This window comes from Danio rerio, chromosome 9, assembly GCF_052040795.2.
Source record: "Danio rerio strain M-AB ecotype USA chromosome 9, GRCz13ab, whole genome shotgun sequence".
NCBI lineage: Eukaryota > Metazoa > Chordata > Actinopteri > Cypriniformes > Danionidae > Danio > Danio rerio.
In genome coordinates this window covers 39,051,325-39,072,592 of record NC_141029.1, presented here as the reverse complement: position 1 = coordinate 39,072,592, position 21,268 = coordinate 39,051,325, and the positions used below count along the sequence as shown (strand labels likewise).

General features: G+C 34.8%; 1 protein-coding gene across 1 annotated transcript in view; it reads right to left on the bottom strand.

The window, feature by feature from the left end:
* gli2a (GLI family zinc finger 2a) overlaps nucleotides 1–21,268 on the bottom strand; it is a 157,500-nt gene that overhangs the window by 68,605 nt on the left and 67,627 nt on the right. The window contains 1 exon segment of the mRNA NM_130967.1: nucleotides 5,674–5,776. Within this exon segment, the coding sequence (NP_571042.1) occupies nucleotides 5,674–5,776 (103 nt within the window).

Below are 21,268 nucleotides of genomic sequence, written 5' to 3'. Positions count from 1 at the left end.
CCACTTACTGCGGAAATATCTAGAATATGCATATTCCCTAGTGACTCCAGAGTGAATATCAGCATGACATATCTTAATATTGCTTCTAGTCAGGTGCTCTGATTTAGATGAATCACTTCTTATCCCGCCGAGACTGCAGCTAACTACCAGCCGTGGGAACCTTTTCCAAACTCTATGCAGGCTCTCTGGTCGCTTGCGTTTGGTGCAGTATTACTGAATGTTCATGCATTAGCACCAAAATGCAAACCTAAAAATGCAAACCTATTACATTAACCATAAGAATATGTGCAAAGCTTTTTCTCACTGTATAGAAAGACTAATTAGAACGAACAACTTCTGTTAGTACAGTGGTCTGAAAAAAACAAAACAAAACAAAAAAACGTGTGGTTCTCCATAGCAATGCAACGCAATCTGAAACCGTTTTTTTTCCACAAAGAAAAATGCATGCTGCTGAGAGAAAAAGGGAGGATGTGTTTTTCTCATTCACTCTGCTGTCAGATAGATTCCCAGAAAGGAAAGCTAGAATCTGCTAATTGCTCTGTTTACATGCTGAAATACTCTACAAACATTTAGACATTCATCTTCAAGCTTTGTCAACTGACTTCTATTTATGCGCTTGGGGAGAGAATTGATTGCTGTGGAAGTTGTTTTTTGGTGCATTTCTACATATTTGAACTGACAGAAACCATTGGTTTTATTTGCAGATCACAAAGCATCATGTTTACCACTGTTATAAAACAGTTTAATAGATAACGTTTAAACTAAGTAACTTAGACTCAATAAAATGACTTTTGCTGCCTGTTCAAACCACTTATTTAAAATGAAACTAGGGATGTAACGATTTACTTGACTCAAAATTCTATACGATTCATGATACTTATCTCACGATTCACAATTTATTCATTTATTCATTTCCTTTTCGGCTTAGTCCCTTTATTACTCCGAGGTCACCACAGCGGAATGAACCACCACCTTCCAGCTGCAACCCATCTCTGGAAAACATCCATTCACACTCATACACTATGGCCAATTTAGCCTACCCAATTTACCTGTGCCGCATGCCTTTGGACTGTGGGGGAAACCAGAGCACCCAGAGGAAACCCACATGAACACAGGGAGAACATGCAAACTCCACACAGAAATGGCAACAGACCCAGCCGAGACTCGAACCAACAACCTTCTTGCTGTGAGGCGACAGCACTACCTATTGTGCCACTGTGTCGCCCGATTCACAATTTAGTCACAATATTTTTAAACAAAATTATGCAACCAATTTAAGTCCTTTCATTTTATCTCATTTTTTTCTTTTTTTTACAAAATAAAATATTTTCTGCAATAACTAAATTGGAATTTCAAAACTAAATCCAAACAAAAAAGTGAATCATACAAACTACTGTATACAAGACTCTTTAAAATAAACAAACTAAAACTGTGACTGTGCTGGGGTTTGACAATCTTTTAAAGAAATATCAGCATATCTATGTATGTTTTCTGGCACAAGCTAAGATCTTTAATAAACAAACAATTTCACTGGAGACTGGGATAGCTGTAGCAGAGAGGAAAGCCTTTCCTAAACCAGAGAGCAGTGTGCACAGAGTTGGTCTACTCCTAGGGACTGGCCACTGGCATCAAATACTGATTATAATATTTGATATAATAAGCTAATTATTCAAATATGCATAAACTAAATTAAAAAAAGCAATTAAGGGTAAAAATGAACAATCTAATACCTGGTTCTGTGACAGCACAGCGTTCTCTTTCAGTCAACACTGATGTGCTGTGTGATATTCGTAGCACTTTTTGTAGCACAAGAGTGAAAGCTTTTTGTGCATAGACGTTTACCCCACCACATCTTGCTCGACGCTAATGTGCAAGTATAGAGAGTTATTTTTGAAATTGCCCTCATTCACAATGCTTTTGGATTGAACTTTCTTTGGTTATCCATCACAAAATACCACCAGGATTCTTGTTATCTTTTAAGGAAATCCTGTAGTGTTTTTTCAATACCCCTGATGATAAAAGTAAGAAATATTTTATTATTAATCTCCTTTTAATTCTTGTAAAATTCCATATACACTACTGTAAATCCTCTCAACGTATATCTTGTTTTATTGGTTTTCAAAAGGAACAGTACATTGGAACTATTGTTTCCTCTAAAATCATAAAAAAATCTCTTTTAGAACTGTTAACTTATTTTCCTTTTTTAATTTACGTAACACATGATTTTATATTATTTGATGTTTGCTTTTTTGTTTATTTTGTCTCTCATATGTGCTTATTTGATGCTTTACTTCTCTGTAAAACCCATGCACAGTCTACATAACAAATTTGTAGTCTGCTGTTATTGTTACCCTGACATTAAAAAAATAAAATAAAAGTAAAGCGAGTTTGCGCCGGTAAACAGCGCCCCCTCTGTTCAAAACATGTATTGCGATTCATTTAACATTTGTACCGGTTTGAATCGTCACATAGTTAAATCGTTTTTCAACCCAACTCATGATGAATGGCTACATCCCTAGGTGAAACGACTCAAAAGGGGGGGGGGGGGGGGGGGGGGCAACAGTTAAATCAGTTAAATCATGAAGGAATCAATGACTCAGCTGTACGGTCATTTAGATTCACTGTTCGGACTGCCAATTCGAAACTGCAAGCATATACTGAATAACTCAATGTAGGCCGTGTCACTCAGCATTGCCAATTGTTTTTAATTTAAGGAAGCTAAACTTTGCTCAAAGTCACAGTAAACGTCGCTAGATGACGTCATATGCAAATTTGCATATAACTGACGTACCCACAGAACTTCGGTCCAAAAGTCTCTAGATTTGTCACTATTTTGAAATAAAGTCAGTAAAGCTGTCTAAAAAAGTAGCTAAATCAACCAACAAAGTTTGTTTATTTATTAAGAATTAATTGCGTAGCATGTTCACAAACAACCTCCCCCAGGTCCTACTGCCTACACTTAGGTATGAGTGATTTACATGGGGGTGCTGTAAGACTTTAGTAGAACAAAAATTAAGATATTTCAGTCATCATGAAGTGTTATGAATCAGGCTGGTAGAGGATGTGTGAATGGTTCGAGAGGCCAAAAAATCTCCAAGTTTCACAGCTGAGAAATACAGAAGTTTGTTTGGTCTCTTGGGGTTAGAAAGTCTCTAAAATAGAAATCTTACATCCCTACCACCACCACAAACCATATAAAAGGGTTTAGAGAAAAAAGTCTCTACCCTCTCCAGAAACAAACTAAAGCATCTTTAGTTTTATAAAAAAATTTTGATCAACATATTAAACAATAAAAAAATTTTCTCCATCACCTTTTATGCTCATTTTTTTCAAGGGTGCCAATATAAGTGGCGATGAAAAATGTCTACACTAAATGGGAACACCTATGCATGTACCATGAATCATTCTATGGGGCTCTCTTAATCAAACTCTTGCTTTAAGACAACGCTGTGCTTAATTTGCTGTGCAACATACATGTAATTAGGCGAGTTGGGTGCAGGCAGTGAAAAGGACAGCTAAATCAAGGTCTTGATGAATTAGGGGGCCCTCTGTCAAGGCCAAGTCACATTAATCAAAGGAGACAGAGAACTGAGAGAGAAGGCAGGATTTCTCCTCTTCTGGCTGTTTCTGTTCTTGTGATAAATTGATCCAGTATTGCTGCACTGAAAGTATGTATTTCCATCCAATCTCTGATTTTAAAATGCAAATGCACTGACTGGTTCCCCAGTTAAATCTATGCATATATGAAAATTATCCAACTATGTAAGTATCATTTATAATTTGTCTTGATTTTATTTCAGTTATAGTTGTTATTAGTGAGTCAAGTTAAAAATAATTTTGGTTAAGAAATATTTTTATTTCAAGTTCACATTTATTTTAAATTCAACAAAATATATATTTATAAAAATGGCATTGGCAAAGGTATTGCTGTATTTTGCAAATTGTTCTGTTTTTATATGTTTTGGAATGTGTTTTTATCTTTATTTCTTTTGAATTGGACTTTGAGTCTGTGATAAAGTTTGATATGCGTGTATAAGTTTGTGAATTGTAAGTTTATATGTATATAACTTACAAGTCATCTTCTGCTAGGTATTTCAGTAATTAAATGTAAATAGAAGACAGTCATAATTTGGTATTATTGGTAAACGAATACAGTTTGAATCAGCTTTGGGACAACACGGTGGCTCAGTGGTTAGCACTGTTAAGAAGCAAGAAGGTTGCTAGTTCGAGTCCCGGCTGAGCCAGTAGGCATTCCTGTGTAGTTCTCCCCATGGGTTTCCTCCACAGCAAAAAGACATGCGATATAGATGAATTAAATAAATTAAATTGGCTGTAGTGTATGTGTGTGAATGAGTGTGTATGGATATTTCCCAGTACTGGGTTGTGGCTGGAAGGACATCCGCTGTGTAAAACATGCTGGATAAGTCGGTTTATTCTGCTGTGGTGACCCCTGATGAATAAAGAGACTGAGCCCAAGGAAAATGAATAAATGAATCAGTTTTCATTTTTGTAATGTAACTCTTTTATATTATGTGCCTAATATCTTGTTAGTTTTTATTGACATTATTTAATTTTTTATGTTTCTTTATTCCCCACTGAAAAAAACGATTCAAAGACGATTCCTTGGATTTACTCAATTTTTTTTTACGTTAAGTGGTTGTAAACAATTTATTTGTGTTGAATTTAAACAAACAAATTAAGTTGAACATTATTAAACTTAATTTGTTTGTTTAAATGTAACACAAATAAATAGTTTGCAACAGTTCTGCATGCAACACTTTTTTCAGTGTAGATGATATTAAATTAGTGTAGATCATTAATTTCAGATAACGAATCGAAATCAATATCGAGAAAAAATACATTTGCTTAAATGACTTAAAATGATGCCTGCTAAATTTGACTTATTGATCGATTGATTAGTTGGTCTATTCACCCAAAAATGAAAATATACACATCATTTACTCAACATCAAGTAGGCCTAAACCAGGGGTGTCCAAACTTAGTCCTAGACGGCCAGTGTCCTGCAGATTTCAGCTCCAACTTGCCTCAGCACTTCTGCAAGGATGTTTCTAGAAAGCCTGGTAGGAGCTTGATTAGCTTGCTCAGGTGTGTCTGATTGGGGTTGGAACTAAACTTTTTTCAGGACACCGGCCCTCCAGGACCAAGTTTGGACACCCGTGCCCTAAACCTACAATGTGAACTTCTTTATTTTAACACAAATAAAAAAAAACACTTCCATAGTAGGAACATATGTGTACTATAACTGTTTACCAGCATTTTTCATTTTAGAGTGAACAATGCATATACATGTTTTTTTTTGTTCCTCCCTTATTATTGTTTCCAGGTTTAAGTATTGCAAGTTGGCAAAACTGTTTCAGTTTCGATCAGACTCACAGAGCTGTCCAAAACTATGAAATATTACAAGGACGAGAGATGCTAACATTGTGTCAGCTTAGTGCTAAACAGCTGTTCTGTGTGTGATATTGAGTTATTGGCATTTGTTTTTCTCTCTCTCTTTGCTCTCCATGTGTTGCACATCTTTCAGACAGAAGACAAACACTGACCACATACTCTTTAAACCGAAGATGAGTCAACAGGACCTGATTTATAATAATAATCATACCACCAGTGCAGACGGAGGAAAATGAATGTGGAAGCGCCTGATAAACTCACCCATGCATGGGGTGCAGAGGGTGCGGCTCGTAGTGGTACCTTCCTTCATGATGCCGCATGTCGATCGGGATTGGTGTGTGGAAGGTGGAGAACAGATGAGGAGCTGTGGATGAGAGAGAAAAACAAACGAATGTAAGGACAGAGGATAAAATAAACACAAGAGGGCATCAAATTAGGAAATAAAATATATATATATATATATAAATTAAAACAAAATAAACAAATAAAATTGAGACTGAATTCTGAAATAAAATTTAAAAAAGAGTTAAACAGATTTATACAATAATATAAATATTAACTTTTGTATTTTATTTCAGTTATATATTATTTTAAATGAAATGAAATTATAAAATAATTATTCTACAAAAAAGTGTTTGGTATTTAGTTTTGTATTTTAATAGAACTAAAGCAAGTGTTAATTTAATAAAATAAAAAAAGATTGTTAGATATTTCCGAAATAGTTTATTTAAAGAAAATAAAATGATCAGAAGAAATTTAAATGAAATAAAATGAAATTACAAAACAATTAATAAACAAAAAAATATTTGCTTTGTATTCAATTTGATATTTTAATTTAACTAATGTCTTATTTTACTCAAATAAAATAAATAAAAATCAAAACAAACAAAAAAACAAACAAACAATAAGCAAGGCTGAATAGAGATCAGAAATAAAACAACATGTATAACAGAAGTAAGGCAGATTTATAAAATTGTTAAATTGTTAGATGTTTCTAAAATATTTTATTTAAAGAATATTAAATGACCAGAAGGAATTTAAATAAAATAAAATTGTATTACAATTAAAATAAAACAATTATTCGACAAAAGAATTGTTTGCTATGCAAATGTCTGTTTTAATATAACTATAAGTTAGTGTTAATTTAGTACCGTTAAGATAATATCAATTCTTAATTAAAAAGAATAATTAATTTATCATATTTGTCCCCCATTTTCATTTTTACGTTAAACTTTTTTCTAAATTGTGACAAGTTCTGCTATTTTGTCTATCAATTTTATTTTAACTTCATTTATTGCATCAAATTAAACAGAGAATTTGAGAACTGTTTCGAAGCCAAAACAGCATTTATTTTAAAGAGACAAAAAAACTTTTTACGATGTTAGTTTTAGCTTAAAAAAATCTAACAAAAATCATCAAAACCAGCTCACATAAAACTTCAGAAAAAGGGGAATAAAGTGTCTTGGAAGACATTTTTGTTCAAAACTCAAATTCAAATGTTTAAATATTTCACAAAGTGCTTTGCATTTTAAACCCATTATTAGAAAGCAGTGTTGTCAGCTTAGCAATGTGCTAATGCTAAACTAGCATGGGACACAGCGGTCGATTTACTAGATTTACAAAAACGGAGCCACAGTCCGGCCCTCTCATCTCCAGGATAATTGAAAACTTACAGACGGCTCCTCAATATTAGCGTTCCTCCATCTGCAACGAGTGGATTCTCATGATGAGTTTTTATTTGTCTGGGCTAAAAAAAGAGGGCTAAAACACGCTCTTCCTGTCGTAAAAAGGCTGATTGCTTTAAGGAGGTCTTGTTAAAAACCAACATGCTTTCATTAATGACTGGAACCTACTCGAGGTGGTGGTTATAGATCTTTGAGTAAGCACTAAACAGACTACACTGTCTGCTTCTTAAACGCAGATCATTACTATTTGCTCTTAATGAGCTCCTGAGGTTATTTTCGCATGGACTCATCATCTCATCATCTTCTGTGCCCTTTCCTGGCCTGTATTAAAATTCCTGGGCATCACATGCAGGCACAGTGAGTCAGGCGTTTACCGTAGTGTGTTTTCGTTTTAACACGGCATTTTAAAATGAATACGATTCTCATCCACAACAGAGATCTTTTCTAAAATGAAGTGAAAATGCCATCCACATTATAATACTGCACATCAGAGTCTATCTTTAGTGCTGTCTATATGTGATCATTAAAAAAAACACAAATTATAATCACATAATAACTATTATGCTTTTTCTGAGATAAACTAAAATGTCAAGTTCAAGTTGGCAGCAAATCCTTTCAAATTGACCTGTTTTCAAGATAAAAATCTGAAAATATAAGTAACTAAATAATGAAAAATCTATATTTTATTGTTTTTTTTTTTTAAATAGCATTAAATTGTTGAGAGACAACTGACTAAAATCACATATAAGTTGGTGGAAAATCATTTCATTCATCAGTAGAGGAGAATTAAATAATAAGGCAGTCATATGCATACACAACTAATCAATCGAACACCAACTATGATGTCATTCATTATAAACAACATCATTAAATGTAATGTATTTTATGTAAAGCTAAACAATTGACGTTTATTCAGAACAAATAAAATTGTTCATATTAGTTCAGCAACCAAATGATACATTGAGAATATTACAGTATATATATACAACCTACATATCCACGCAAAACCATCATTTGGCAGCAAAGCCTGTACAATGTGATCCTTTGAGTTGCGCAGTGTTATATTTTTATGTATGTTTGCTTGTTTGACAGCAGGCAGTGATGTAAAGTTAGTAGTGCTAGGACAAGTTGCAGATTTTTTGTATTATAATGCAGAAACAACTTATGTTAACAACAACAAAGCACACAATGTTATGAACAGATAAGAAAAAGATATGCAAGTATAGATGGGGTTATTTTTATGATGTGAATAGTCAAAAAATAAAAAATAAAACACTGTGGCGTAAAAATAATGGTGCAAACAAGTTTCATGCAGAAAAAAAAAAATTCAAACATTGTTTATACAGATAGGATTACGGCATTTAAAAGTATAAATGGGTTCACCTTCATTAAACTTATAATAAAAATAAAACACTGACTTAGAAAAATAAAAAAACAGGGGCAGCATGGTGGCTCAGTGGTTAGCACTGTCCCCTCACAGCAAGAAGATTGCTGGTTCGAGCCCCGGCTGAGTCATTTGGCATTTTTGTGTGGAGTTTGCATGTTCTCCCCATGTTCGCATGGGTTTCCTCCGGTGCTACCCCAGAGTCCAATGACATGCGCAATAGGTGAATTGAATGAGCTAAATTGGCCATAGTGTATGAGTGTGTGTGTGAATGAGTGTGTATGGGTGTTTCCCATGGCCCAATGTGGCTGGAAGGGAATCTGCTGCATGAAAAACATATGCTGGATAAGTTATCGGTTCATTCCGCTGTGGCCACCCCTGACAAATAAGGGACTAAGCTTAAGGACAATGAAGGAATGAAAAAAAAAAAAAACATACAGGATGAGCTTCTGCATTCTTCACAAAAATGAAACTCTGCATAACAGTCATATGATCAGGACTTGATGAATCAGGGAAGAATATGCACTGATCCAATCAGAGAACAGATACTGCAAAACACACCTTTGTGTTCAAAAAGTCTTGGTCCATTAACACCAGAGTTTTCAAACGAAAACTTGATCAGCAGCTTTTATATAAGTGTCAGTTGTTGATGGTTGAAAACTCTAGAGCAGTGTGGATGCCAGGTGTAACTAAAGTTGTGCGCTTTTAAACAAAAAACACACGGGTGTAAAGGTGGCCTCGGGCTTGATCTGAGAGCAGAGATCATGGGGGTGAAGTCAGTCCTCTGATAATTATCTCTACCTGTAAGAGCTGAGGGTGGATGAGGGGCCGCAGGGGCCTCTGAGGGGCCCATCAGGAGGAGCTCAGTGTGAGTCAGCATTCCAGAGCTGCCGCTTTCACTCCCATCATCACCCTGACGCTCAAGCATGCACTTTTCTCATTAACACGGAGGAATGTGGCCCGAAAATATGGGGTCAATTCACAAAAAATCTCGTGGCACGTTAGCGGACAATATTTTAGGGCAAATACTTGTACTTCATTCATCTGGGAGTAGCAGAATCCCGTTCTTCATGGAAGTTATGCTTATGGATTATGCACAGATTTTTAACACACCGCAACGAAGGCAACTGAGGCGATAACGTCAACATTTTGTGTGTTTGACTATATGTCATGGCCTTTTAGATCATAAATATATTTTTAAGCTTTATATAGGTCATGTTTTTGAATAAATATAGCATCAAAACAGGAAAACTTTTATAAATACATGTACATATACTGTATACCAAAGTTATGTTTTTACATTACAGATTATCTGCCCTAAATAGAAAATAGAGTTTCCCAAATTAAATATTAATATTGAAATTATTAAATTCCATATAAATAAGTAATAATAACTTTAATTTCTGCATTTGAAGGAACTATTTTGAATCAAATAAATAATAATAAAAATGACAAATATTTAAGTTTTTATCTTTGTAGATACAAATAAATATTAACTACACAAAATGTGTAACTCAATAATGTTTAATATTCAAATAATATATCTAATAATGATAACATATTTCATAAGTAATCATAACATAAAATACGTTCACAAACATAAGTAAAATGTATGTCCTTGAGCTGGTATTCAAACTCAGGACGCCCTGATGTGCTACTGCACCATATGTTGGCGCGCTAACCACTAGATTATTGCGCCGACTGAAGCGATGGTATTTGACCCAAAGTGTATAGGTGACCATCGTCAAGTGGTTGTAAACGATCATCCTTTTACTCAGTCAGAGACCTATAAGTACTTGGGCATTTACATTGCTAGTTCTTTTACATGGAAAACACTCAAGAGAATTTGAATTTACTTATTTTTTAACAGGGACAATGCCAATTAATAAACAGTAAAACTGTAAATAAGCCAGAGTTAGCCACGAGGCCTAATTTTCATCTGTTGGCCCAAGAAAGTGGGTTTGCTCTCGTAAACACCAGAGATTTATGTATGTTTGGAGTTCACAAGTAGCTTATGATGCTGTTTTATATAGCTGTTCTTAAAGCATTGTTAGACATGGGACACGTCATTGTGTAGTACAGTGTAAATCTAAGTTGATGCATCTCTTAAAGACAGGATGGAAAATCATTGGGCATGATGAATATTTTAATCCACAAGTTTTATATGAGAATTGCGTCCTCAATCAGGTGGAAAGGATTGTGAATGATCCAACAAATGTTTTGCTTCCACATTATGATCTGCTTCCCTCTGGTAAGAGATATAGAGCCCCTAGGTGTAGGTTGAACCGAATCCTTTGTACCAGTTTCAGTGGGTTTACTTAACAAAAGTTTATCTTAATTAACATTATAATTATTGTAACTACTGTATATTGTTTTGTTTTTATTGTTTGCCTTTATGGAATGTCTGCAGAAATATGCTGATGCCCATAACAAATTTCCAGTCAAGGACACAAATAATAATAACTAGCTAAAATAACAGACAAAATTAGGCAAATAAACTATATATGAATGCACTTGCAATGGATTTAAATGTTGGCATTGTTATATTTTTAATAAATTATTATTTCTTTTAATCAATTTATTTTTATTAAATTAAGTTATATAAAAATCTATTAACAAATTTTGATTAATGCATTTAAAATGGGGTATATATGTACAGTATCTACAGTATAAATGAGCTACCACAATAAACCAATGTCTGAAAAGAAAGCTCACTGAAAGCACAGCGCATGTTAATGCACTTAGTGAGCTTGCATTAGATGTGACTGTTGGCATTTCCAGTGGAATTTGTCCTGGAGAAATGATCAACTCTTCTAGCCCTTCATCACTGTCACAGCGGAAAGTGCAGCTGACAGGTAAGCAGTGGACTGATGGTGTAATGGCTCAACTCCATCTCAAAGACTCACAATGACTGCATACCTTCAGCCTGGAGTAGTGTGCTTTTCCTTGCCAATGAGGTGGACTCCCTTTCCATGGCGAGTTGGACACCGAGAGGCATTTCTTAAATCCGGCTGTAGAGGCCAACGTAATGAGGGTTTATGTGGAGGAGAATGAGCATGCATATACATAACATATCCACTGATGCTTTGGCCAAGTGTGCAGCGTGTCAGCGCTTGAGTAAGCCTTTAGAAACCCACGGGATTCCTGTGTGTGCGCAAGATTGATGGGAACTGGTGCTGTAAAGTGTGGAGGATCATATACAGTACGAGCTGAAACGCTCAAGTTCCAGTTTTTCTCTCGGTGAGCTAATGCACCGTTTCACTTTAAAGGGGTCGTGACATGCGAAATCAAAGTTGCCTTGATCTTTTGACAGACAAGAGGTCTTTGTTCTGTTAAAACATGCTGCAAGTTTCAATGCTTAAATTGTCCTGCTTTGGTAAAAGCAAAGCATTTATTTAGTCAAGCTGTATAGATAGAGGTGTATAGACCCCGCCTCCTATGCATAGGCTCCACCCATTGACATTCAGTTGCTCAGTGATTGAGACTTGCCTAAAGATGGCAAGGGGTGTCAAAGTGAATTGTTTCCATTAAGGTGACCATCAGAATGATTTGCTATTGGTTTAGGAACAGACCCTAACTGGTTATGATGATGCGTTTTGAGTCACATGTTAGTTATGCCTGGCACAATAATCAATATATTAACTTATCGTATAACACATGGATATGACCTCAATCATATTTGGTGATGCAATATATATCACCCATACATAAAAACCAATTCAAGCTAAATTTTAGCTGATTGCACAGCCTCTTTATCTCTATTGGAGGTGTCAGTGTCTTTATGGTTAAAAACACTATAGTGGTTACTATAAATTACTTAGGAATATTTTAATGTGGGTGCCTAACAACTGAAAATAGATCTGGTAGCAGAAATCACAGCCTCTGTTACTTTTTACTTTGCACTTTTTTGCTGACATTTATTATTATTTAGGAGATGTGCTTTCACATTCTGATTCCAATGCCTATTTAAACATATTACTGCCCCACACGTCCTTTTGCACAGGCACAGGTCGCAGCTCTTGTTTCAGTCGACTTTCTTCCTTTTGGTGTGTTCATGCTCAGCTTTTTGGTCCAGACTAACGCAAGGCAGCAACACAGTTGAGTTTCATTGGTGCTATTTGTTTGGCGTCAGCTTGGTGTGTCCCGGCCCTTATTACACTTTGTAAATACAAAAGAGACAAGCTTTTTTTTTTCAAAATGCTAATGGTCTAATCTGATTCAATGATTTATGCTAAGCTAAGCTAAAAGTGCTCCTGCCAGACCCGGAGATCAGTTGAATAGATTCAAAAATGACAAAACTCAATTGTTAAACTCTAGGGGACTTAAAAAAAAAAAAAAAGAGTGCAGTGTTCCTTTAATTCTCTATTGGAAGTGGCTTTGGAAGGAAGTACAGTATGTTTTAAATGCATAAATATAAATATTTGGCTGCAATTCCTCCCATTCATTTTTGCTCAGTTCTCACAGTGGTTTGGCGAACAGTTCTCTGCACCTGCCTCCTGCATCATTTTTTTATTTTTATTTTTTTATTTTTTTATTTTATTTTTTTTTATAAAACATATATTCACATTTAAGGTCAATATTATTACTCCCTTAAGATTATTATTTTTGATTGCATATAACCAATTTATCCAATGACTTGTCTAATTAACTTGCCTAAATTAACCTAATTGAACAAGTTAAGCCTTTAAAATTGCGCTTTAATCTGATTACTAGTATCTTGCCAAATAGCTAGTAAAATAAGATGTAGTCATCACGGTAAATACAAAAAAAAAAGTTATTAGACGGTGTTTAAAAAAATCTTCTCTCCATTAGCAGCACTTCACAAGAGTGCTAATATTTTAAAACGAAAGGAAATAAAATGAAATGGTAACATGGATGGTAACATGCACTCCAAACCCAAGAGTCAAGAAGACATCAATTGAATGAGTTAATCTGGGAACAGTAACTCCGGCCAGAGGCTGAACAAGGCCTCGTGAGGATGAACAGATTTAGGGAATGTAAACCCTTATTCAATCACCCGGACAGCTCCATTGTTCTGGGGCCAAAGTCCAGCGCTCAAGAGGACACACAGGTGTGACCGTACGGTTTGACCCACTCTACAATGGACACCACAATATACTCACAATGCAGGGCTGCAAGTGTGGAGCAAATTGTCATAAAGTCCATGTGAATAAAAATCATCCCCAAACTGATCCCAGATTCTTGAAAATCTTTTAAAGTGTAAAGATGAAAGTAAAAAAAGTATACATACACAAAACAAAAATATAATTGTGACATTTTACCTCAAAATTCAGACTGTTAGCTTGCTATTGGAAGTTTATATCTAACAATTTACTTTTTAAATAAATCGCACTTCTAAGAAAATAAACTAGAATAGCAAAAAAGCTAATAACGTTGCAGTTGTCAGAAATCATGTTTCTCATAATGGGGAAATTAGGTGGAACCACAGGGTGTTTTTTGCAATTCAGAGCTTATACCTAACGCTTATACCATAATTCTATCATACTGTATATACACTATATCTGATCCAAGTTTTAGGAAGAACAAATAATAACTTGACATCTAGTTGATCACTTGGAATCAAAAGTGGCTTATTTGAAAGGCAAAGGCCTCTAGATTACGCTTATTTTACTAAAATAAAACATGATCACGCTTTGATTTTTAATTATTTAATTAGGACAGTAAGGTCTGACTTTGCTTAGACAAAAGTCTTGTCACTTAACAGAAATAATGTACAGTACAGAAAATAAAGTCATGGTGCAGTGGAAAACTAATTAATATTGTGTATGACTCCCATGAGCTTGGATAACTACAATGACTCAAATAACTTATTAATAAAGTCATCTGGAATGACAAAGTTCTCGTAGGACTCCCAGAGTTTATCAAGATACTTTGGATTCATCATCAATGCCTCCTCCTTCATCTTACCCTAGACATGCTCAATAATGTTCATGTCTGGTGACTGGGCTGGCCAATCCTGGAGCACCCTCACCTTCTTAGCGACTGTTGATGTTGCCATCCACTCTGGAAATCCGCCATACTGAATGTAACCCCAAACCATGATTATTCCTTCACCAAACTAGACTGATTTCTGTAAAAATCTTGGGTCTATGCGGGTTTCAATAGGTCTTCTGCAGTATTTGTGATGATTGGGATGCAGTTCAACAGATGATTCGTCAGAAAAAAAATGTACCTTCTGCCACTTTTTCAAATGATCAACTAGAAGTCAAGTTATTATTTGTTGCACTTACATCTGGGATTGACCACAAGACTTTTGTCAGGCAGTGTATTTACATAACTTGCAATGCAGCCTGCAAAATGTCAGAATTGTAAGATAAAATGCCACAATTACCTTTATTATAATCATAATTATTGTATTGTGAAACAGGATTCTATACACCACATTAAAAAATAAAGCAAATACAAATCTAATCTGTCCATTTAACCAACACTTAAAGAAGCAGCAAACACCATGTTTAAGTTACGAAAAGTATTATTTCTCCAGTCCCCCGCTACAACTCCTAAACCATCCACAACATCCTGTCAGGAGCTGGTGAGAAGCTGTTCTGCAGCAGGATTAGCTTGTGGCTGGATGTCCTTTTAAAGACAATAGCAGGTGGTAGACATTATCAACGGGTACTCCAAGCGGAGGAAAAACATTCACTTTTCATGTCCGAACGGAGCCGAGAGACAAGCGGCTTTGTACTGAGAGGAGCTCATCTTTAGAGGAAGCACTCAGGAACAATAATAATATCCTGAGAGGCCAGGCAGCAGCAGTGTAATTAAAAAGGCTTTTCTGTCTCGCTCCAGGAACAAGGAGGGAGTCGATTCACAGACAGGAAATTCCAGCAGAACGGCCTGGCAAGAGGCCTAACAACACAGCACCATGCAAAGCGCTCCACGCCAGATCCCTGAGCTGCCTTGAACCCTGGGAAGAAGCCGCAGGCCGAGCGGGAGCCACCGGTGGAAAAGATCCGTCCTGGCAACATGCAATTTGTTCCCGTTTTTCAGCAAGCCAGAGAGGCCCTTTTTGATTTCATGTCTCACATAAGCAAGCAACACCAATCCCATTTATCTTTTTTATTTGTTATTTTTTTGTGTTCTATTAGTTAATTTTTTTATTTCATTTTTGTAATATCATTAGGGTTTCTCTATAGGTTTCACCAAGTTAAATTTAAGACTTTTTAAGACATTAAGACCATTATAAATAAAACTTTAGACTCATAAAGATCTAAATGCACTTAGACAATTTTTAAATCGCCCATTTGGAAAAGATTTTTATTTGCCATATCAAATATATATATTTAAATATATAAATATAAATGTAATACATTAATTCAATAATACAATAACAAATGAATAATACAAATTTTTAATATTTTAGATATTTCATATTTCTTAGTAAAATGTTTGAAATGTTTGTGTAAAAACAAGCAAGCCCTACTTGTATCCATACACCTTTTTTCCCAACATAAACCTTCTTGAAAAAATAAACAAATGTAAAACTAAATCTTTGCACAACAAAATGTCCAGGTCGGTCTCCTCAGCAGTAAATACATGGAGCATGAATGCTTAAACAAATGTTATTGTCAGGAAAATAATTAAACCATTATGATAAACAAAGTTCAAAATGAGCTTTTTTAAATAAAAGTTTACATTTTCTTAAGATGGATTGTTGGTAAATGTATTGGTTTTGGCCAGATTGGATAGCAATAAATGAACAAAGGGAAATTTAGACCAGTTTAAAAAAAGATTTAAGACCTACAGCACAGTATTTTAGTAAATGTAAGACTTTTTAACGCCTAAAATGTTGATTTTGAGATTTAAGACATGTTAATGATCATATGATCATACTAAAACACACAAATTGAGATCACATAATGGTAGAAAAAGAGAGGAAAAAACAACAGAACAGTTGAAGAACAGTTAAATAATAGACAAAAAGATTTATAGCTATTATGACAGTGAAAAAGGAATAACATTAATAATAAAAATGACAACAATAATAATAATAACAAGTACTAGATCAACTACTAATACAAGGATTTCGAATGGTGCTACTACAGAGACTCCTACTGCTGCTGCTACCACTACTACCACCACAACTTCAATGACTACTACTTCAAACACAACTACTACTACTACTTAAAAAACCACAACTACTACTATAATCACAACAACTACTACTTCAACAACCACAACTATTTGAACAACTACAACTACTACTATAATCACAATAACTACTGTACCACTACTTAAACAACAACAAATGCTACAACTACTTCAACAACCACAACTACTACTATAATCACAACTACTCCTATAACAACAACTACTATTACTACGACTACTACTACAATTACTTTAACAACGACTACAACTATAATCACAAAACTACTACTTTAACAACAACAACTACTACTATTTCAACAACCAAAACTACTACTACTACTACTCTACTACTACTTTAACAACAACTACTACTACTTCAACAACAAATACTACTATAATAACAACTAGTACTATAACAACAACAACTACTACTACAACTACTACTACTCATACTACTACTTTAACAACAACTACTACTACTACTTCAACAACAACATCAACAAATACTACTATAATCACAACTACTACTATAACAACAACAACTACTACTACTACTACTGATTATCATTACTACTGACCTCATGATTCCTGATCATTAATATTATTTCTACTTTTGTTATCATTATTATTATGACTGTTTTTACTTGTCCTTCTCTTATTACCTACCCATTATCATCAATATTAGTACTTCAACCATTGTCATTATTCAGGTTATTGTAGTAGTAGTAGTTGTAGTAGTAGTAGTAGTAGTAGTAGTAGTAGTAGTAGTAGTAGTAGTAGTAGTACCATTTATAATTGTAAGTTATATTTACTGTATAAAAGTGATGTTATAGATAAAAGTAAGTTTCTTCTTTTGCATTTTAAATAACATTCTGAAGTGCCCAAATATAGATGAAATAATGTTATTCAACACCATATTTTGTTATGTAAAATAAGCATGGTATTTTGCCTCATGCATTTTTAAGTACGGTAAAAAACTAGCGATCGAAATATTAATAATTTGTATAATACTTTATATTTTAAAGTAAAATATTAAAGTATTTTTGGTTGCTCTGTTACAATTTATTGAGACTTTTAATATGCCATCATTCTTTTTCTAATATTGCTAGTCAAGTTTTTTTTGGCTGTTTACACTTAATGACATTTCAGTTGGTGCCTTCTTTAATCAATGTATGATGGTCATTAAAGTCAAACAGCCAAATTAAAATAAATAGTCAAATTAAAATTAATTAAACTGCTTTGATGCTTGAAAACACATTACAGAATAAATAACACTGTATCCAGTTTTATGACATAAATAACAAAGATCAATCAAAAAAGCTATTGTTTCAGATTCTAGTAGTAAGGTCTGGCAAGGGGCCTAACTAGACAGCAGCATGTAAACAGCTTAATGCCACAAGAGGTTTAGTTCAAACCGCCTCTTCTGATTTCATGTTTCGCATCAATACGCAACAGTTAAATGCTCGGAGGGGAAGAAAGAAGAAAAAAAGAGAGAGGCTTGTCTTCTGTATCCATCCTGCACCTGGGAAATGTCACACCGTATAACATCCCTATTTAGTCGGTGTTGATGGTTTTTTCCAGAGGCGTTAGTTGTGGCGGCAGAAGGATTAGGGGTTTAGGAGAGAGCACGAAAAACGCTTCCAGCACTGAAAGGAAGTATTAAGTCAGTGACTTTTCTTTTAACACCCGAGGGGCTTTGTAAAACGATACATTTCTTATTAATAGGGGATTTCTAGCAAAGACCGAGAAAGATTAAGTTATGGCATCCTTATCACAACTGTATATCTCAAATAGTGCTTGTTAATTGGAGATGTGTTCATTTAGAATATTTTACGTACTGCTTGTTTGGTGCTGAACAATAGTCCAACAAATAAATTTGTCAACAAAAATGAGAGATGTAGGTGGTGCTTCAATATGCAAAAGTCACTCACCCTGTTTACACCTGATCTATCAAATCACAAGTAGATGAAAGAGACACATTCCCATTTACGCCTGGCGTTTTAATATTAACAATTTATCAGATTTTTTTTTTGACAACCTAATATTGACTATCTTGCTAAATAAACTCATGCTAATTATGTATGAACACATGGAAGATAACCAAACATAATGCAGACAGGAGCAGCTTTCATTTCTGCCATTAATGTGACAAAACTTCACTGCTTTGTGAATGAAAAGCATTCAATCAAATGTGTCCTTGAATCCCTCTGGAAGTTGGCAAAAGTGGACAAGTTCAAAACACTTAAGACCCTGTTTACATCTGTATTTAGCATTGGCCACTTGAGATCGAACTGATAAAAATTCATCTTTAACCCTTAGGGGTCTAAGAAACACTGTAGAAGTTTTTGCATGCCTGAAATTGTGCTTTTTTGTTTCTTATAAATATATTAAAGGCTAAAGTCTGATGACACTGTATTCAACACAAACTGGGCTACTATAATATGCAAGCAGCATGTATGCAGGATGTTGTATTTTTGAAAAATATAGGGATGTGAATGGTTACTTTATTAGGTTACTGTAAGCTACTGAGGTTTTTTTATACCGCAAATTTTATTCATTTATTCATTGTTTTTCAGCTTAATCCCTTTATTTTTCAGGGGTCGCAACAGCAGAATGAACCGTCAACTTATCCAGCATATGTTTTAAACAGTGGATGCCCTTCCAGCTGCAACCCAGTACTGGGAAACACCCATACACTCTCACATTCACACACATAAACTACAGCCAATTTAGTTAATTCAATTCATCTATAGCGCATGTCTTTGAACTGTGGTGGAAACCGAAACTCCCAGAGGAAACCCACGCCAACACGGGGAGAACATGCAAACTCCACACAGAAATGCCAACTGACCCAGCCAGGACTTGAACCAGCAGCTTTTTTGCAGTGAGGTGACGGTGATAACCACTGAGCCACCGTGCTACCCTATTCCACAAAATGATTTGAAGATCACCCTGTTCATTCAATCACATTCAACAATTTATCGATTTACAATTAGTAAGAATTTTTCTTTAACCAGGTGTAAACATTGGCATCAATACAAAGTTGGTATGATGTTCAGAGTACATTTTTATCTCAATATATGATCCTTTCGCCACACAAAAACGCACAAAACAAACACTCATTTATTTTTCTAAGGCCATTTTCACACGTACACAGGTATTTTTATAAATAGTTTTCCCCGCTTTCGTTTTTAAAATAAATCTCTGTCCACATGAAAAACGATTACCATCCAGCCGCCAAACAATGCGGAATGTGCAAAATTGATGTGAATCCAACCATGCTAGCCTATCAGAAAGAAGAAAACACTGAGCATGCTGATGTAAGGCAAAAAAGTGTGGTTGTAGGGTCCACATGACCAAACTGTGCCCTGTGTTTTGGGAAATCTTCACCCAAGCTGGAGTTTTCAAAAAGTTATGGTTTCAATCACCCAATACTGCGTTTTCGTGTAAACAAGCAGCAAAACCGCATAGAAAAAAAGTCCGGTTTAGAAAATGCCCATGTTTGTGTAGACAGGGCTTGATAAGTTTGATAAAGGCTTGATATTGTTTAATAAATATACAGAAAAAAATTATTTTGTAACATAAACAAAACAACTCTTACAGACTTTCACATTATTGTGTACAAGCAAATGATCTGCTGTTCATTATTTATAACGTCCATGTATTTATTCTTTAAGTTATTAAAAAGCATTACCAAGACACCATGTAAATCATATTAATTATTAATATTTATTTACATATTAATATTTGCCAGTTCTTTGATAATTTCCCTAATGTCATTCATGCCACAGAGGCTCAGAGTTCATACAGCAGGGCCTTTATTTACAAAACCCTGTCATAAATACAGTAGGCCCAGATCCTCAGCAGACCTCATGTGCCTTTCCTGTTAATGTTTACAAAGCCGGCCTTCGCTGGCTTCTCTCCGGCAGTCGAAGGCCATGTCAAACAACTGGCCAAATCCATCCAATCACTCACACAACTTCCAGCAAGCTGCTGGCCCTTATAAGCCCCGAGAGCTGAATGTGATTTATTAAGTCTCTCTGAGGCGCTGGACTAGTTACCTTAATTGTCTCGATACTTCCGCGGTGTCTCGGTCCTGGGACAAAAGCTTTCGGGGCAGCGGGGTCACCAGAAAATAACCCCAATGCATCATAGTACAGACGCATGTTTGAGTGTGTGCTCTGCTACACATTAACATGCCATTGGTGGAACAGTGGCACTTAGATGATAATGATGATGATGATGATGATAAATGTCACAGCAGGACTAATTACACGTAGAGCTAATCAACCACCTGAGAGTCACTAATACAGTAATGAATGCACACACAATCTTCTAGACAACATAATTAACACCAGTCTCTTTTTTAAATGTACTACTGTATACTTGATTCTGATTGGTCACTCACTACATACCAAAGCATGCTATTTTCCAATAACTATCAGTAAAACTGTCACTTCACTGTTCTTGACTGTTTGGTGCCATCTTGCTGAATAATAATAATAATAATAATAATAATAATAATAATAATACTAACAATAAAAACAACAAAATATTAATAATAAAAATAATAATAATGATACCAACAATAAAAACATCATTAAATATTATTAATAATACAATAATAATAACAACAATAATAATTATACCACCACTTAAAACAACAAATTATTAT